This window comes from Eurytemora carolleeae, unplaced genomic scaffold, assembly GCF_000591075.1.
Source record: "Eurytemora carolleeae unplaced genomic scaffold, Eaff_2.0 scaffold18, whole genome shotgun sequence".
In the NCBI taxonomy this organism is placed as follows: domain Eukaryota; kingdom Metazoa; phylum Arthropoda; class Copepoda; order Calanoida; family Temoridae; genus Eurytemora; species Eurytemora carolleeae.
This window is the reverse complement of record NW_019396537.1, coordinates 105,762-123,055: the sequence shown is the minus strand read 5'-3', so window position 1 is coordinate 123,055 and position 17,294 is coordinate 105,762. Positions and strand designations below refer to the sequence as shown.

General features: G+C 32.8%; 2 protein-coding genes across 2 annotated transcripts in view; one reads left to right on the top strand and one right to left on the bottom strand.

The window, feature by feature from the left end:
* Nucleotides 1-835: 835 nt before the first annotated feature.
* LOC111705088 (uncharacterized) lies at nucleotides 836-7,355 on the top strand. The gene is made up of 8 exons (XM_023477528.1): nucleotides 836-889; nucleotides 945-1,032; nucleotides 1,261-1,326; nucleotides 2,103-2,176; nucleotides 2,433-2,555; nucleotides 5,157-5,255; nucleotides 6,581-6,655; nucleotides 6,832-7,355. The coding sequence occupies exons 2-8, from the start codon at nucleotides 1,000-1,002 to the stop codon at nucleotides 6,905-6,907; spliced, it is 546 nt and encodes a 181-aa protein (XP_023333296.1). The 5' UTR covers nucleotides 836-889; nucleotides 945-999; the 3' UTR covers nucleotides 6,908-7,355.
* A 5,076-nt stretch (nucleotides 7,356-12,431) lies between these two features.
* The window catches only part of LOC111705087 (sulfite oxidase), a gene marked incomplete in the record, with an annotated part of 16,523 nt that continues 11,660 nt past the window's right edge, over nucleotides 12,432-17,294 (bottom strand). Inside the window, 8 exon segments of the mRNA XM_023477527.1 lie at nucleotides 12,432-13,063; nucleotides 13,894-13,956; nucleotides 14,301-14,352; nucleotides 15,026-15,126; nucleotides 15,236-15,294; nucleotides 15,949-16,008; nucleotides 16,264-16,322; nucleotides 16,924-16,994. Of these exon segments, the coding sequence (XP_023333295.1) occupies nucleotides 12,902-13,063; nucleotides 13,894-13,956; nucleotides 14,301-14,352; nucleotides 15,026-15,126; nucleotides 15,236-15,294; nucleotides 15,949-16,008; nucleotides 16,264-16,322; nucleotides 16,924-16,994 (627 nt within the window).

Below are 17,294 nucleotides of genomic sequence, written 5' to 3'. Positions count from 1 at the left end.
AGAAGATTACTGGAGCCCAGAAAAATCCAAGTGGGCATAATATTGGTGCGAAGTTTACCCCAGCGCAGAATGCATTGCATATGCTGGGGAAGAACCTTGGCTGACGCTTGACTTTTACCTCAGTTACATTAAGTTGACGCTTGACTTCTCCCTCAGTTATATTAGGTTGAGACTTGACTTCTACCTCAGTTACATTGGGTTGAGACTTGACTTCTACCTTAGTTACATTAGGTTGAGACTTGACTTCTACCTCAGTTACATCGGGTTGAGACTTGACTTCTACTTTGGCTACATTAGGTTGAGACTTGACTTCTACCTCAGATACATTGGGTTGAGACTTGACTTCTTCTTCAGCTGCATTAGGTTGAGACTTGACTTCTACTTCAGCTGCATTGGGTTGAGACTTGACTTCTACTTCAGCTGCATTGGGTTGAGACTTGACTTCTACTTCAGCTACATTAGATTGAGACTTGACTTCTACCTTGGTTAAATTATCACCATGCTCAGGTTGGGCTTCCATCTTGGATACACTAGCACCATTCACGCATATTGTGGCAAAGGAGAGAAATAACTTAGTAAAAAGAATGTTTTTATTCATGTTGGAAGGTCTTTGAGAATCCAAAGAGTGAAAATAACACCGTAAAGTTGGGTTTTTAAAGGATTATAAACTGAGTACAAATGTTGCAATGCAGTGCTTGTCATATGAGTTATATTGGCATCTCAAAACATTTATTCTTCAAGATTGGCATTTACTCAGTAATAACATTTTAATGACTTCAAATAAATCTATAAAAGAAGACTTCATGACTGCAGTACATCTGTATACATATATCACTCAAAATATATTTTTTAGGATACTGTGCAATTATGGAGCTGACCTAGAAGCAAGGTAAAAACTTAGTTGTTGAATTGTTATTTATGATAATCTTTAATTAATTTGCTAGAGATGGAGAGGGACATACAGCACTATGGTCGGCAGTACGAGAACAAAAATATGACATGGTGAACTACCTCATTAATAAGGGGGCTAAGGTAAAAACATTGAAATTGGAATTTTTAGGTTGAAAAAACTCATTAAAAAAAATTATGTCTTAAATTGAAATTTTTTTCTCTCTGCGTTATGCTACACAATCTTAATGTTACCAATTGTTGAACTCTTTAGATTCCTCACCTAGCTAGCCTGGGAAATCGTATATAAAAAATGTTTCACCAATCGGATAACTGCTAAATAAAGTCTATGTGTATGTATACACTATTCAGGTCTACTACGAGAATAATGATGTATCCTGTCCTCTTCAGTTGGCCTGCAAAATTCCGTTACTTAAGGTAAATTAAAACATGTTGAGTAAGACTCAAACATGAGGTTAGTCCATAAATTTAATAGATAATGAACAAGAGGGAATTTTTTTAAGATGATACACACTTTGCTATGCATGTAGGGCAGGTCAAACAGGCCTATGAAGGTTGCTGTAAAAAGTCTGGCCGTGCTATCAAAGTTGAAACCAAGGTATTGGGTATAAGACCAGTACTTCCAGTGCATCACAAAGGCTAGTACTGTACAACTCGGTACAAGGGGTTGGTCCAGATTGAATTCAATTTACCCTAGTCCACCATGGAAAGCGAGCTTAACTTTAAAAGTAAACTCAATATCCACTTCATGAACATAAATCAAGGAAAGTTGCTCATTTTTGAGGTAACATCTGAAGCTGAACTGTTTAGAGAGGATAAGAAATATCTACCTAAAGTTTTTCCTTTAACAAGTAACTGATAAAATTATAAAGTAAAGAAACTAGTTATATCTGCAGTAATAAAAATGAAAGTTTGCCTGACCGAATCATGCTGCATAATATCATTAAGTTTCATTAAACATTAATTCAGGGAATATGTTTGGACGAGCAGCTTTTAGGGTGCAATTTCTTTTGTAAGTTTAAAATTTTCAGGGTTTCTGTTCACTTGATTGATTTCAAAAACAGTGGTATCAACATTGTATGCTTTTCACCCTAAAAATTTGGGTTTAATTGCTTCAGTCGTTTTGACGTTTATTGGATTCAGACTGACAGACAGATCAAATATATTTACTAATAACCTTTATAAATACCTAGGAGAGTGGAAAGGAAATTGCTAGTCTTCTAGTTACCCATGGAGCTAACTTAGAATATAGAGATAGGGCGCTAAGGTATATATTTTATCTTAAACATTGCGGGACCCATAGAGAAAGGAAAGTACACTTAACTAACCAGCCTAAAGCAAAATTGAAAGGCGTTTCGATTGTGACACATATCTTGTGGAGACTTTTGGGAAATGCCAAATCTGAAGACTTTTTTCTTTTTCTTTTTTCTTGATATAAAAGAGAGTTCGCCTTACAGGACCTATAGATTAAAACCTGTGGAAAAGGAAGACGACTGTTATGATTTCAAATAGTTCATGTTTAGAAATACCTTGTTCTGGGTAGTGTACAACAACAGTAGAGATCTAGCGTATCACATTATTCAGTCTGGTGCTAGAATTCAACCTTGGAGCTGGGTAGAGAAGGAGTACCTTCCTCAACAGATCAGGTACCTACCTAGACCTACCTTAACAGATCAGGTGGCTACCTAGACCTTCCTCAACAGATCAGGTACCTACCTACACCTAACTCAACAGATCAGGTACTTACCTAACCCTACCTAGACCTACCTCGACAGATCAAATACCTACCTAGACCTACCTTAACAGATCAAGTACCTACCTAGACCTACCTTAACAGATCAGGTGGTTACCTGGACCTACCTGAACAGATTTGGTTCTCAAATAGACCTACCTCAACAGATCAGGTACCTACCTATACCTACCTCAACAGATCAGGTACCTAACTATACCTACCTAAACAGATCAGGTACCTAACTAGACCTACCTTAACAGATCAGTCATCTGACAAGACCTACCTTTACAAATCTGGTACCTACCCAGACCTACAGTCTACAGAGTGTCCCATATCATATTGGATTATCTCCAAGATTTAACGCTGAAATATACGTATATAATACTCGAAAAAAACTAGTTTTTTTCTGCATGCAAATTTTTAAATTAGGTTTATACAATTTTTTTTAATGAATTTTTTAATTTTCTGCTTAGTCCCGAAAACGATCTGAAATGATTTAGGACACCCTGTACCTTAACAGATCAGGTACCTTCTTAGGTTTACCCTGACCTACCTAGACCCACCTAGACCTACCTGGACCCACCTAGACCCACCTAGACCCACCTAGACCCCCCTAGACCTACCTGGACCCACCTAGACCCACCTAGACCCACCTAGACCAACCTAGACCCACCTAGACCTACCTAGACCCACCTAGACCTACCTGGACCTACCTGGACCTACCTGGACCTCCCTAGACCCACCTAGACCTACCTGGACCTCCCTAGAGTCCCAGACCTACTCAGAGATAGTATTGATCAAGTTCTGCTTAAGACAGAACAGATTTGTTTGACGGGAGTGTTCGCAAAAAATGAAAGGGGGTATAGGCTTACGTCGAAAAATATTCGATGGTGATCACTACTGATATTACTTCTATCTGTCGCGTCTATATGAAGAAAATGGTTTAAAACGACTCACACCGTAGATTGTATAGCGCCCATACAAATTCAGAAAGTTTCAATATTCAACTCAGATCGTAAATAATTCAATTGAATTCCAAACAAATCATTCAGATATTACAACCTATAATCATCGAATTTTATTCGACGCATTTGTTTATGGTTAATATCTGATAATAATAATTAAAGGACCATTATTTTCTGCTCTCGGTGCTTCTGGGGTTTCATTTGGAAGAACGACGCCTAGCGACAAAAAAATCGTCGTTAAAGTACATCGTATATGAAACAAGTAAAAAATATTATGAATATTTATTTACAATGTGAGTCGAATATTGCAACTTTCTGAATTTGTATGAACGCTTCCTTCTCAAAGATAAAAAAATAAAGTTCCTTCTTCGTTGTTAACAATTTTCTCATTATAGACGCAACCTATAGAAGTAAGATTGTAGCAATCAGCATCAAATATTTTTCTACGTAAGCATATACCCCCTTTCATTTTTCGCGGACACTCCTTTAAAGACAGGACAAATGATAGATTAAGTTCTGTTTAAAAAATAACAGATTATTGATCAAGTTTTATTTAAGACAGGACAGATTATTGATTAAGTTCTATGTAAGACAGGACAGATTATTGATAAAGTTCTGTTTAAGACAGGACAGATTATTGATTAAGTTCTGTTTAAGACAAGACAGATTATTGATTAAGTTCTGTTTAAGACAGGACAGATTATTGATTAAGTTCTGTTTAAGACAGGACAGATTATTGATAAAGTTCTATTTAAGACAAGACAGATTATTGATAAAGTTCTGTTTAAGACATTACAGATTATTGATTAAGCTCTATTTAAGACAGAACAGATTATTGATTAAGTTCTGTTTAAGACAGGACAGGTTATTGATTAAGTTCTGTTTAAAACAGGACAGATTATTGATAAAGTTCTATTTAAGACAAGACAAATGTTTGATTAAGTTCTGTTTAAGACAGGACAGATTATTGATTAAGTTCTGTTTAAGACAGAAAAGATTATTGATAAAGTTCTATTTAAGACAAGACAGATGTTTGATTAAGTTCTGTTTAAGACAGGACAGATTATTGATTAAGTTCTGTTTAAGACAAGACAGATGTTTGTTTAAGTTCTGTTTAAGACAGAACAGGTTATTGATTAAGTTCTGTTTAAGACAGGACAGATTATTGATAAAGTTCTGTTTAAGACAAGACAGATTATTGATTAAGTTCTATGTAAGACAGGACAGGTTATTGATTAAGTTCTGTTTACGACAGGACAGATTATTGATAAAGTTCTATTTAAGACAAGATAGATGTTTGATTAAGTTCTGTTTAAGACAGGACAGATTATTGATAAAGTTCTGTTTAAGACAAGACAGATTATTGATAAAGTTATGTTTAAGACATTACAGATTATTGATTAAGTTCTGTTTAAGACAGAAAAGATTATTGATTAAGTTCTGTTTAAGACAGGACAGATTATTGATTAATTTCTGTTTAAGACAGGACAGGTGTTATTGATTAAGTTCTGTTTAAAACAGGACAGATTATTGATTAAGTTCTGTTTAAGACAAGACAGATTATTAACAGATCTGATTGACTCCTCGTCCTCTCAACCCCAGAAACTTGTCCTCATCACAATCTGTAGGATTCGATATATTCTCTCCAGGTACAGTGGTTCCCAGAATAAGTATTCATAAAACTGTGAAATAGAAAGACGTAGTTATCCAATGAACATATAAAAAAGAATTGCCCAGTGTGTACGTACATATTTCTTTTAATATGTAGATCTCTTCAAACTATTGGTTACTTAACTATTTACTTTATAACATCAATACACAGAAGCTTATGATTGCTGAAATGTCGTCCTTCTGTCATACAGTTTTATGAGTCCTGCTATACATATACACTATACAGTTTTATGAGTCCTGCTATACATATACACTATAAAGTTTTATGAGTATTGCTATACATATACACTAAAAAGTTTTATGAGTCCTGCTATACATATACACTATACAGTTTTATGAGTCCTGCTATACATATACACTATACAGTTTTATGAGTCCTGCTATACATATACAGGGGCAGCTTACGATCATATCCAGAGATGGGAAATAATTCATATTAGCAAGTATTTTCAACCGTCCCCTGGGAAAGAATCTTAATGCTCATTTTAACATCGGTAAAAAATTATTTCTTGTTATTTCAAACATAAATTCATATATTTCATTTTTTTGACTAATCTCATCTATGGTTTAATGTGAGAAATGTGTCCAGGTGTGCTGAAATTGCAATTTTTTTCATGCTTTAGTCATAAATCAGATATTGGTCATGGTATGAATATATTTTTTTTTTAAATGAGGGGCTAAATATTTACTTAAAACTCATTTTCTTCCCTCATTTAAGGAACTAGAGTGTTTAGGAGCGCTTGGTTCCCACAAAAATGTTGACCCAATCTTACTCTTATATATCTCAATTCAGTAAAAGTATAACAAAGCTAGGAATTGAGACTTTGCCACAAACTCTGATTTTCTAATCACTTTACCTAATAAACCCAATGTTGTAGACCTTGAATACTTTAAATTATGATTTCCATGCCAGATCAAATAATCTAGGTTTAAAACATGAAAGGTTTACACGATACACAGGTTGCCAAGATATAGAAATTTGAGTTTGTGGCAAAGAATTAATATATATATATACTTTGCTTGAATGTTTGTATCCAATAAACGTCAAAACGGCTGAACTATTCGAGCCCAAACTTTGTGTGGGACCTCATATGACTCCAGGGAGGTTTCTGGATGATAAAAACATGCCTCCGACAAAGTTCGATTTTCGTTAAATTTTGAAAATCGTCGACTTTTTTTTAAAACCCGCGAATTTATTTTTACAATATAATTTAAAAGAAAATGTACAGAATTGAAATAGAAAATGGGCCCTGAAAACCTAGTTTCTTTACACTTGTAAATATGATATTTAACTATTTTATAGGAGTGTTGGTGGAAAGTCCATTTTGAAAAGAATCGAAGAGCTTCCTGTGGGTTTAGAAATAAAGAAAATATTGAGGTAAGTTGAATAAGTTTTTTAAAAATAAACCTTCTTATGTAAGTGATAAGTGTCAACTTTGAACATTCCCGTAGTTTTACCAAGTTTCCCCAATCAAAATCTAAGTCAAATCAACCAAGGGGTTCATAAGTTCAGATCACAAACAAAGATTACTACTTTATTTCTCCTGATTACAGACTGGAGTCTGCTACCAGTAGAAGAAAGGAAGATATAAAGAAGCTTCACAGACTCTGCTCAGAAACACAAGTTTAAACTAACCTAGGAGCATTTAAAAAAATCAAGAAATACGACTCAGGTCTTAGCTGTCGTTGGGTCTTATTTACGGCCTGAGCTGTCGGAATTAAGTTGAATCTATTTTTCCACAGAGTTGAGTTCATAAAACTGGTTTAATAATGTATTTGGCGAATTTTCATTGTTGGAATTGGCGCATTTCCGGTTTTTTGATGAGAACAAAACTCAACATTTTAAATCGCGGGCTAAGAGGTTATATCCCCCCCCTCCGTATAAAAATTCAATATCCAATTTTACAAAAGGAAGGAAAAATTCATTCTTATAATCTCTAAGTAAAAAATAAATTAAAAGATTTTTCGAATGAAAATAGAAATAATTATAAGATAAAAATAATGCTTTGGCTTAAGACTCAAATTCAACTTCCGAGAGTTATTATATATTATAATATTAATAACAATAATAATAATAATATGTAAATAAAGTTTAATTTATATATTGTTACAGTGTCTATCATAGTTTATGAAGAATAAAATATTTAGATTTTACCAGAATTATTTCAACCTAGCAAAAGTGACGGCGTTGCCCGTTGAATTTGAAAAAAAAAATTGATTTTTTCCCTCAAAAAAGTTCAACTATAGCTAACATATATACAAATATACAAACATACAAATATACATATATATTACATATATGAGCGAAGAGAATCATTATATAGATTATTTTTAATATTAAATTTACTTTAATTTACCTAATTTATGCAATTAATCTTTTGTATTTAATGATACAGAAGTTATAGTTTCTAGTCACCCTCCAATTGAAAAGTGGAATGTCAGTTACGCAACAATACTCTTTAAACCTTTAATTAAGTAACAATATCTGAGATCCTTAAAATATCCCGCATTGCATTTGCAGCACAAATCCTAGTGTCACTCGTAAAGTGACACCACTTTTAAAATAATATTTTTCAGATGAAAGGAAAACTTGGATTAAAAATCGTATTATTAAAAATTGAAGAAGAAAAAACACATTAAGATGAAAAATTTAGTTTGGTGGAAAATTAATCAATACTTTAACCATCCAAAAAAAGTTTAAGTGTTACATAAAAAATATTAATATAATCAATTATATGTTAATTAAATGTTAATAAAGCTAATAGGATGGTTTAAAAATTAAGTCGGTTTCCAAATAAATAAAGACAACATTATAGCAATACGTTTCGTGCATTTAATGCTTGTATAAAGCAATTGACCAGTGGGAACTGAGTTTTTGCCACAAACTCTTAGTTTCTAAGCCCTACATCTTTGCAACCTGATGGGAGCATCCGCTGTATTCTAAGTTGGCGCTATATGAGTAAAAAACAGGGTGTCCCAAACATGGGAATTCAGTGACGAATTCAATATCGTCTTTTCAAATAATTCTTTGATTTGGTACAGTGATACCTACTGAAAAGCTGTAATCTGGAAGAGTTTCGTCTGCTATGTTCACATTTTGTTTGTTTATGTTTTGACTGCATACGGTTGTACTTAGTATTACTAGAAAATTACAGTATACAAACAGATTAAACTTGTCCGTCTTCACTGTTCATCTTGCGGAGACATTATGGACAAATCTTTACAGTCTTTTACCCTTTTCATAAAATAAGCTCTAGCAGACATGATAATATTATGGCTTTTGAAATCAGGTATTAAAATGCTAATTCATAACAAAGACGATATCGAATTCGTCATTGAATTTCCATGTTTTTTGGGACACCCTGTAGTAACTATTTGTCAAACTCTCTCCTTGACTGGCCAACGTTCCGCAAAAAAACGGCAAGTTCTTGAAAATTATCGACAGATATCGTTAACGAACGGCAAAACTGTTTTTGAAATACCGAACGAACGGATGTGTTTAAAAATAACGAGGGTTTATATATTAATCAAAAAATTCATTTTATGTATTTTGATATTATTTATTCCGTTATTAGATATTTTTGAAATGATGCCTTCAAACTTTCCCAAATATTTTTACATGTAAGAATCGTTAACAACTTGTAAACGGATGGCACCGTTGACGATTTTAAAAATATTTTCAGTTAACACTGGTAATAAAATAGAGATCGCTAAATAGAGATCGGAAACTTTGAGAAAGAACGGAAAATACCGCTAACAAACGGAAAGTTTGAGAAAGAACGGAAAATACCGCTAACAAACGGAAAGTTCAGTTCTTTACTAAAGAAACGTCAAAATGGATGAACCCTGTATTCCACAGAAAAGGTTATTTTTTATTTTTTGGAAAGCAAAAAAATCGGCGAAATTTTTTTATTTTATTAAGATTAAAAACTAATACAAAAAGTATATAGTAACCAGGACAACGTCCTGAACTGGACTGGGTTGGATCAAATAAACATCCCAATCAACACTGCTATTGTCGGCAACTCCTGGCTCATCATGGCTCACAACTGGCTCATCAAGAACCATGGCACAAAAAAAACTATTTCTCTTGGAGACAATCCTTTCTTTTTTGAGACTCTTTGCTAACTTTCCTAAAATGATTATCCTAGGTTAAACATGTTTCATACATCATTGGAGATTTGCAAATATCAAAAGACTTAAAAACCGAAGAGAAAAGTTACAATAATTATACTTTTATTTTGAAAACATGGTGACTCTAAAATCTGTCCTAACATGTCTTTGTCGATAACACTGAATGAAACTGTGCAGTATAGTTCGGTCAGCCAAACTGTCTTTTATGGCTTTTGTTTCTTCGCTTTATCATTTCATCAAAAAATTGTTTTAAATCACAAAATGCTATCTTTTCATTTTTAAAAAGAAAATTAAAGCTTGAAATAAGGAGTCAACCTTTCATAATTCTGTTTTTCATCTCATGAATTCACAATTTATTTCAATCTTTTCAAAATAAAATTTTAATATTGTTCCTAAAATAATGAACTTAAACTTGATCGCTTAAACTTTTTGAATTTTTGCAATTAAATTCATTCCACTATTTATTTCAAACTTGTCTCTTTAGTCTTTGTTGCGTATTTAAAAATAGGCAAAAATAAAATTTTTTCAAAAAATGATAAATCTTTTATTTGTAACGTATAGATTTAGTAGTTCAAAATATAAAATAAAATATTTTTTTTTTCTAAACAATTCTTTTATCCTTGCTTCTAGATCAGCTCCATAATTGCACAGTATCCTAAAAATATATTCTATAAGTGATATATATGTATACAGATGTACAGTCATGAACTCTACTTTTATAGATTTATTTGAAGTCATTAAAATGTTATTACTAAGTAAATGCCAATCTTGAAAAATAAATGTTCTGAGATGCCAATATATCAAGCGCTGCATTACAACAGTTGTTCACGGTTTTTAAACCTTATTAAACCTAACTGTGCTGCCTTATTTTCACTCTTTGAATTCTCAAATACCTTCCAACATGAAGAAAAACATTATTGTCAGTATGTTAGTTCTCTCCTTCGCTGCAATGTGCGTGAATGGCGCTAGTGTATCCAAGATGGATGCCGAACCTGAGCATGGCGCTAATGCAACTGAGTTAGAAGTCAAGGATCAACCTAATAAAGAGTTAGAGGTCAAGGATCAACCTAACGTAACTGAACCTCAATCTAATGTAACTACGGTAGAAGTCAAGCGTCAGTCAAGATTTTTCGGCTTGTTCAACACGTGCAGAGAAATCTGCCCTGCGGTCAACTTCGGAGCAGTAGCATGCCGGCTATCTCTCTTTTCACCACCAGTCACATGTAACAGACTTGCAGCTGCAGGAATTATAGCTTTGCTTGGTGCAGCTGTAATTGCCGGTTAGGGTATCAATCAATGGATTAGATCACAGCATGAGAATTGAACTTTAACAAAATAAATTTTTAAAGATTATTCGNTTGTCAATATTAACACGACACCCTGTATGGTGTAGATCAAAGTGAATAAATACTTAATCAATTTGAGTGTAGATACACAAATATATACTATATCCGCGTCATTGTAATTCTACAAGCTTATGTTAACGACGTTTTGATTTAACTTTGTAAATAGTTATTTCAAATATGTTTTGATTTAACTTTGTAAATAGTTATAATTCAATTATGTTTTGATTTAACTTTTGTAAATAGTTATTTCAAATATGTTTTGATTTAACTTTGTAAATAGTTGTTTCAAGTATGTTTTCATTTAACTTTGTAAATTGTTATTTTAAGTATGTTTTTATTTAACTTTGTAAATAGTTATTTCAAGTATGTTTTGATTTAACTTTGTAAATAGTTATTTTAAGTATGTTTTTATTTAACTTTGTAAATTGTTATTTCAAATATGTTTTGATTTAACTTTGTAAATAGTTATTTCAAGTATGTTTGATTAATTCCTTCTACGGTTTAATGGCAGTTATCAATATCAGTCCAGGTGCGGTGAAAATATCAATATTTTTTCATGCGTTTACATCAGATATATTAAAAGAACACAAGAAACGGAGTAAATTATAAAAATTCAAACCCAACAAATGTTATGGCTGGGCGCCGTAATAAGGAATGGTCGCTTTTCTAATGAACAGATTGAATTTTCCGCTGACGAGTAACGACCCTAATGTCTGAAGAAATTACCAAACGCAGTTAGAACGGTTCTTTGAGAAACTGTAACGATCATAAATCTACGAAGTACGAAGTGACCTGATTACATGGATTTTTATTAACGTAACCTGAGCTGAAAACTTTAGAATGGTGGATATCGGGATTAAGGCTTAATCCACTCTTTTTCTTAATCTCGAGATTAAATATTGCTTGTTCTCCTCGTTCTCCACTCATTTTTAATCTCCAGATTAATTATCCGATCAGGATTAAGGATATCCCATTCTAAAGTTTTCAGCTCAGATTACATGGATTTTCATACTTACAACTTTAATCTGATAAAAAAAATGGGATGATACCACCGTTTATCCAAGTTGAAAAGTGTTTTATTCTGATAAATTCTCCATGGCTTCTTTAAGGCAAGTCATTTTGGCAGCGAACTTACGAATGATAATAAACAGTTTAAATAAACAAAAACATTGATATCTAATTCATACTTGATCATACAAAGCTTTTAAGGGTACTATTGTAAATCGGGCATTGCCATCTGTGCATGAAGGATCACTTAAAATTACGCTTACAATCCCTTTAAAGAATACTTTGCACCGAGTAGAGATTGGCGGGTTTAGATTGATCCATTTCAAACAAACTATGGCCCAGGCTTCTTTACATACGCTAGAGTAGAGAATATATTGCACAAAATTAAATTATAAGAAAAATAATTTTATTAAAAACTTGTAAAAATCACACATTTAAATGCGAAATAAAATTTGTTAAATATAAATAAATAATCCATCCATGTTTAAATAAGTGATAAATAAATAATACAAAAAATATCTTAATCTTAATGAAAGGAATATGTTTAAAAACACTGAAAATAAGATCTGCCAAAATATTTGTACAGCAGACAAAATTGACAAGTAGAGGCAAAATTAACAATTACAGGATTATTATATTAACTTCACCAGGAAAATTTTCTTTAAACAAACTTCACCAAGATTATTTTCTTTAAACAAACTATATTCTAAACTGATCACAAATGTCCAGGGAGTTCCATTAAACATTATAACAGTATAACGACGATCAAAGATCAAAAATATTTTACGCGGCAACCAATTACAACCCAATTCTTTTAGGGCCACAGTGTGACAAGAAAAGATCAATAAAAAATCAAATGCTCAATCAAATATTCAATTTCAAGTTTTAGAGTGGATACTTTTACAGGTCTGCTTAAAGCTTGAGCCTCCAGTATGCATTACTAAGATCTCCTCTAAGGTTTAGAGGTTTACTTTAAGCTTGAGCCTACAGTATGCATTACTAAGATCTCCTCAAAGGTTTAGAGGTTTACTTTAAGCTTGAGCCTACAGTATGCATTACTAAGAACTCCTCTAAGGTTTAGAGGTTTACTTTAAGCTTGAGCCTCCAGTATGCATTACTAAGAACTCCTCTAAGGTTTAGAGGTTTACTTTCAGCTTGAGCCTACAGTATGCATTACTAAGAACTCCCCTAAGGTTCCAAATATTCTCAAATGTCTCCGGCTGGACATTGTAACTACTGTCAACAGCTTTACTCCACACTTCAACATTAGGACAACCCTCCGGGACCTTCACAACACCCTAAACAAAAATTAAAAACATTTTTTTACAATAAAATCTAATATCTTCCCTATTTTCAATTTCCCGCCTGACAACTTTATCGTTCGGACAGAAATTTCTAATAAACCGTTTATGTACAGTGCTAAAAGCAGAACATTGAATTATTTTCCTATGTCCTAAATATGTATTCTGTATATTATTGTGTCTTATGGGTAAGGCTGAAGTTTTGAGCCATTATAAGTAGGACTTTTTAAATATATCTTGGTAGGTCATATCAAATCAAAACAGACTTTTAGAGATATCTTTCTACCGTGCTCCAAACTTGACTCCCAAAATAATTTAAAAAGTCGGTTGTCGTTTAATCATTAAAAATCCCGACTTAAAGGGACTGTAAGCGTAATTTCAAGTGACCTTTCATTTAAAAGATGAGAATCCAGATTCAAAACCATACCCTTAAAACCTTTGACGGATCAAGGATGTCGGATATATCCCTATTAATCTACTGAAATACTTTTAATTGCTAAACACTTTGTTTGCAAGTAACATATCAGCTGTTTGAGTCTAGACTGTACACAGCGTACACAGCGTACACAGCGTACACAGCGTACACAGCGTACACAGCGTACACAGCGTACACAGCGTACAGTCGCGTTTAAGAGAAATTCAAGCGGGTTTCGATATGCTTGAACAGAAAGGTTATTTTACTCGAAGAGCAGTAAAAGGTTTCAAGGGTACCGTTGTAAATCAGACATTGCCCTTTTTGCATGGAGAGTCACTTGAAATTACGCTTACAGTCCCTTTAATCTCAAAATTTCCCGCCTCAACCAGGAAAATAAATAATTAATAATTACCTTCCAGATGGTCCAGCCCCAATGCCTGGAGTGTCTCGCTGTATCCTGCTCCAAGCTACTAGCCTAGAAAATAATATTTTGTAAATTCCGAAAAGTGTACGGCCACAGAATTTTTTTTGACGAGCCTTAAGACTATCAACACGAATAAGACATAGGACATTTTGTCTGATCTTTCTTCAGATCTTTTTTTCTAGCTTGATAAGTTTTGATTTTGATAATTTCCTCCAATTAAAAATAATGAATTTTAAAATAGTTACACTTGGATATCTCCTTCATTCTGGATCATACATAGCTATTCAGGATACCGTTTGTGAATAGAACATACCGAGTTTTGCTGGAAATTTGGACTACAGTCCCTTTGATTTTATTTTCTAATGTCTTTGTAAGTTTAAAATTTCATTTGTTACCTGAGTCCATGTTTTCCCCCCATCAGCAGTCAAATCAACTCTTATAATCCGCCTTAACATTAACAATTAAAGCTAAAATTTAATGACAAAGCTTAAATTTCAAATATGCATTAAAGACATTTTTTATATAAAAAATTTATCAGATAAAAATTGCGATAAGCAATTTAAAAGATTTAACTCAAAAAAGGTCCATTACGCAAAACTTCAAAAAGGACTTAGCTTAAATGGGGATTCAACTTAAGGAGAGAATTAACTTAAGAAAAGACTTGGCTTAAGCTGGGAGTTCATTTATAGAGGTTAATAACCTAAGGAGTAATTAACCCAAGAAAGGAGTTAATTAAGGGAGTTAACCAAAGGACAGACTTTATTTCAGAAGGGAGTTAATTTTAAGAGGTAGATAACCTAAGGAGGGATTTAACTTAAAGAAGGAGTTTAAATTTGTATGGGAGTTAACTGTGGACGAAGTTAACTTAAGGAAAGAGTTATTTTAAAGAGAGGTTTTACGGAGAGACTCAATATAAAGAGAAGATACCTTCAGTACGGAGTTACCTTAAATAGGGAAATACCTCAATATGAATTTCCTCTCAAGTTTAAATTGGCATCTGTTAGGGTAATATCGATAGTTTAAAATCTTTATTAAATCAATAAAACTTGAATATTTGACATTTTTAAACCGAAATTCCCCCCCCCCCATTAAGGGTGACCCTAAGCTAACTATGTTCTACCTGCCACCTCCTGACCAGGCGTATCCTTTAACCTCTAGTTCTCCAGGTAAAACCTGAGATCCAGGACTAGGAGAACATATTGCACTCGTTACAGGCATATCCTAGACAAGTAAATATACAGATTAAACCATATCACAGGCATATGTGTTTTCAGAAATTAAACCAATTAAAAATTGAATTTCATCAGAAATTTTAAATATAATTTTTAACCTGAATAGCTTCAGATTTCTTGTAATCAACAGTATCCCAGTCGGTGGAAGGATTGAATCCTGAATAATGTACCTTGGAGGGGTTGTCAACATAATTCTAAGTGGTGGCTTCATATAAGGGATTAGGTAACAAAATACACAGACACAGCTAAAATTGGTCTCTCATCTGATCAACTCATTTATTTTTCTATGAAAGCCAGCTGTTCAGTCGATAAATTAGATTTGGAATTTTTCACAAATTCAAATTTTTTGTTATTTTATGAATTTTAAAAAAGCGTAACAGTGCACTGTTCAAATATTTTATTGGGTGTGAAATCTTATTTTTCAAATAACTTTATAGTTTATAAAATATTCGGTAATGTGTAGGGACATAAGTAACGCATCAGCTGTGTTGAGTTCATTCTTAATGCAGCGAAAACCGGATTTTACAGGAAACCTAACGGTTTTCGATAGATTTAAACACAAATATCTCTGTATTCATAAACAATCAAAGGTTTAAAGGGTACGGTTGCATTGCACTCTTTGAACGAAAGCTAATCTAATATTTAATTTTTTTACTTCTTAAAAAACTTCATATTATGTTTTTTTGTACTTTGAAAAATTTCATTCTAACAGAAAAAATAAGCGAAAGCAAAGAAAAACAACATTTTATATTAAATTTTTTTACGAAGGTAAACCTTTTTAGAGTTTGAATTAAAAAAATATGATTTTAACCTTTGTAATCATCTTGCTGCCAATGGGAGTCACTCTCCTCCTTGCTCAACACCACACGGGCTGAAATTTGAAAATAATGATTCTACACTTTTAGTGGGAAAACTTTGATTATTTTCAAAATTTGGGTTTGATGCTGGTTCAGACCCCAATACTGTAAACAAAGTAGCTGTTGTTTCCAAACTAAAAAATATCTGTTTTACTTTAAGTTGACCATTTTCAGTAAAAAAATTTTTTTCCATGTTTTTTTCTTTTTTAACCCCATCCTGCACATGTGGCGGGACTGTAGTTGAAGTTCGGATAAAAAAAAATACTCACAGAGCCATTTTACATTCCTAGCTCCGGCCACACCTGGAACAATTGCTCGTACTGGGAACCTGGAACATTAATTCATTATTTTAGAGAAAGCTTTTAATTTTCTCTAAAGCAACATTTCTTTATTAATTTAGGAAGTTTCTTAAATAAAACCCAAAATTTTTTTGGTATCTCTTTTTTTGAAAGAGATTTTTTTGTCCCCAGGACATGATCGGGTTGTTACGATTAAATCTCTAAATTTTTCTATTGCGAAAGTTTGGTGTTGTTTTGGGTTTATATTGATCTATTGTGTACATTTGGAGGTAAAACAGGCTCCAACTGTTCAGTGTACACAATCCGTTTCCTGCTGGGAAGGGGGGGGGGGTCAAGTTCTGTAGATCCAACCATTTATCTTCAATGGTGGCAGAGGAGACTTTTAGCTGATCCACATAGGTTTTACAATCACTACTCTAAACCATGATCCCTACTCTAAACCAATGACCATGATCTCAACTAAACCATGATAGCCATTCCAAACCTATTAAAATCATTTCTCCAAACCTACAAATAATCCCTACTCTAAACCAACACATGATCCCTACTTTAAACCCACACATGATCCATAGTCTAAGTTTACCCATGATCCTACTCTAAGACTATCTATGATCCTTACTCTAAACCTACCCATGATCCCTAGTGATTGGTTCCCCATTCATCTCGTATGCTAGAAGAACATCTCCTCTTGGATCAGAAGCCTAGATTTTCAAACTAATAAAATTTTCTTAAAAGATATTTTCAGAGAAGGGAAAAATGGAACGAAAACGGGAACTTTGAAAGCAACAAGTAAATGCTAAAATCCCTTAAATGCCAATTTATTTGACAAAATATTACCCATCGTTATTATGAAAGTAATGATAATAATTATAATAAAAAATAATAATGATAAATAAAATAATAATTAGAATCAGATCGTTATTATGAAAGTAATGATAATAATTATAATAAAAAATAATAATGATAAATAAAATAATAATTAGAATAAGACCGTTATTATG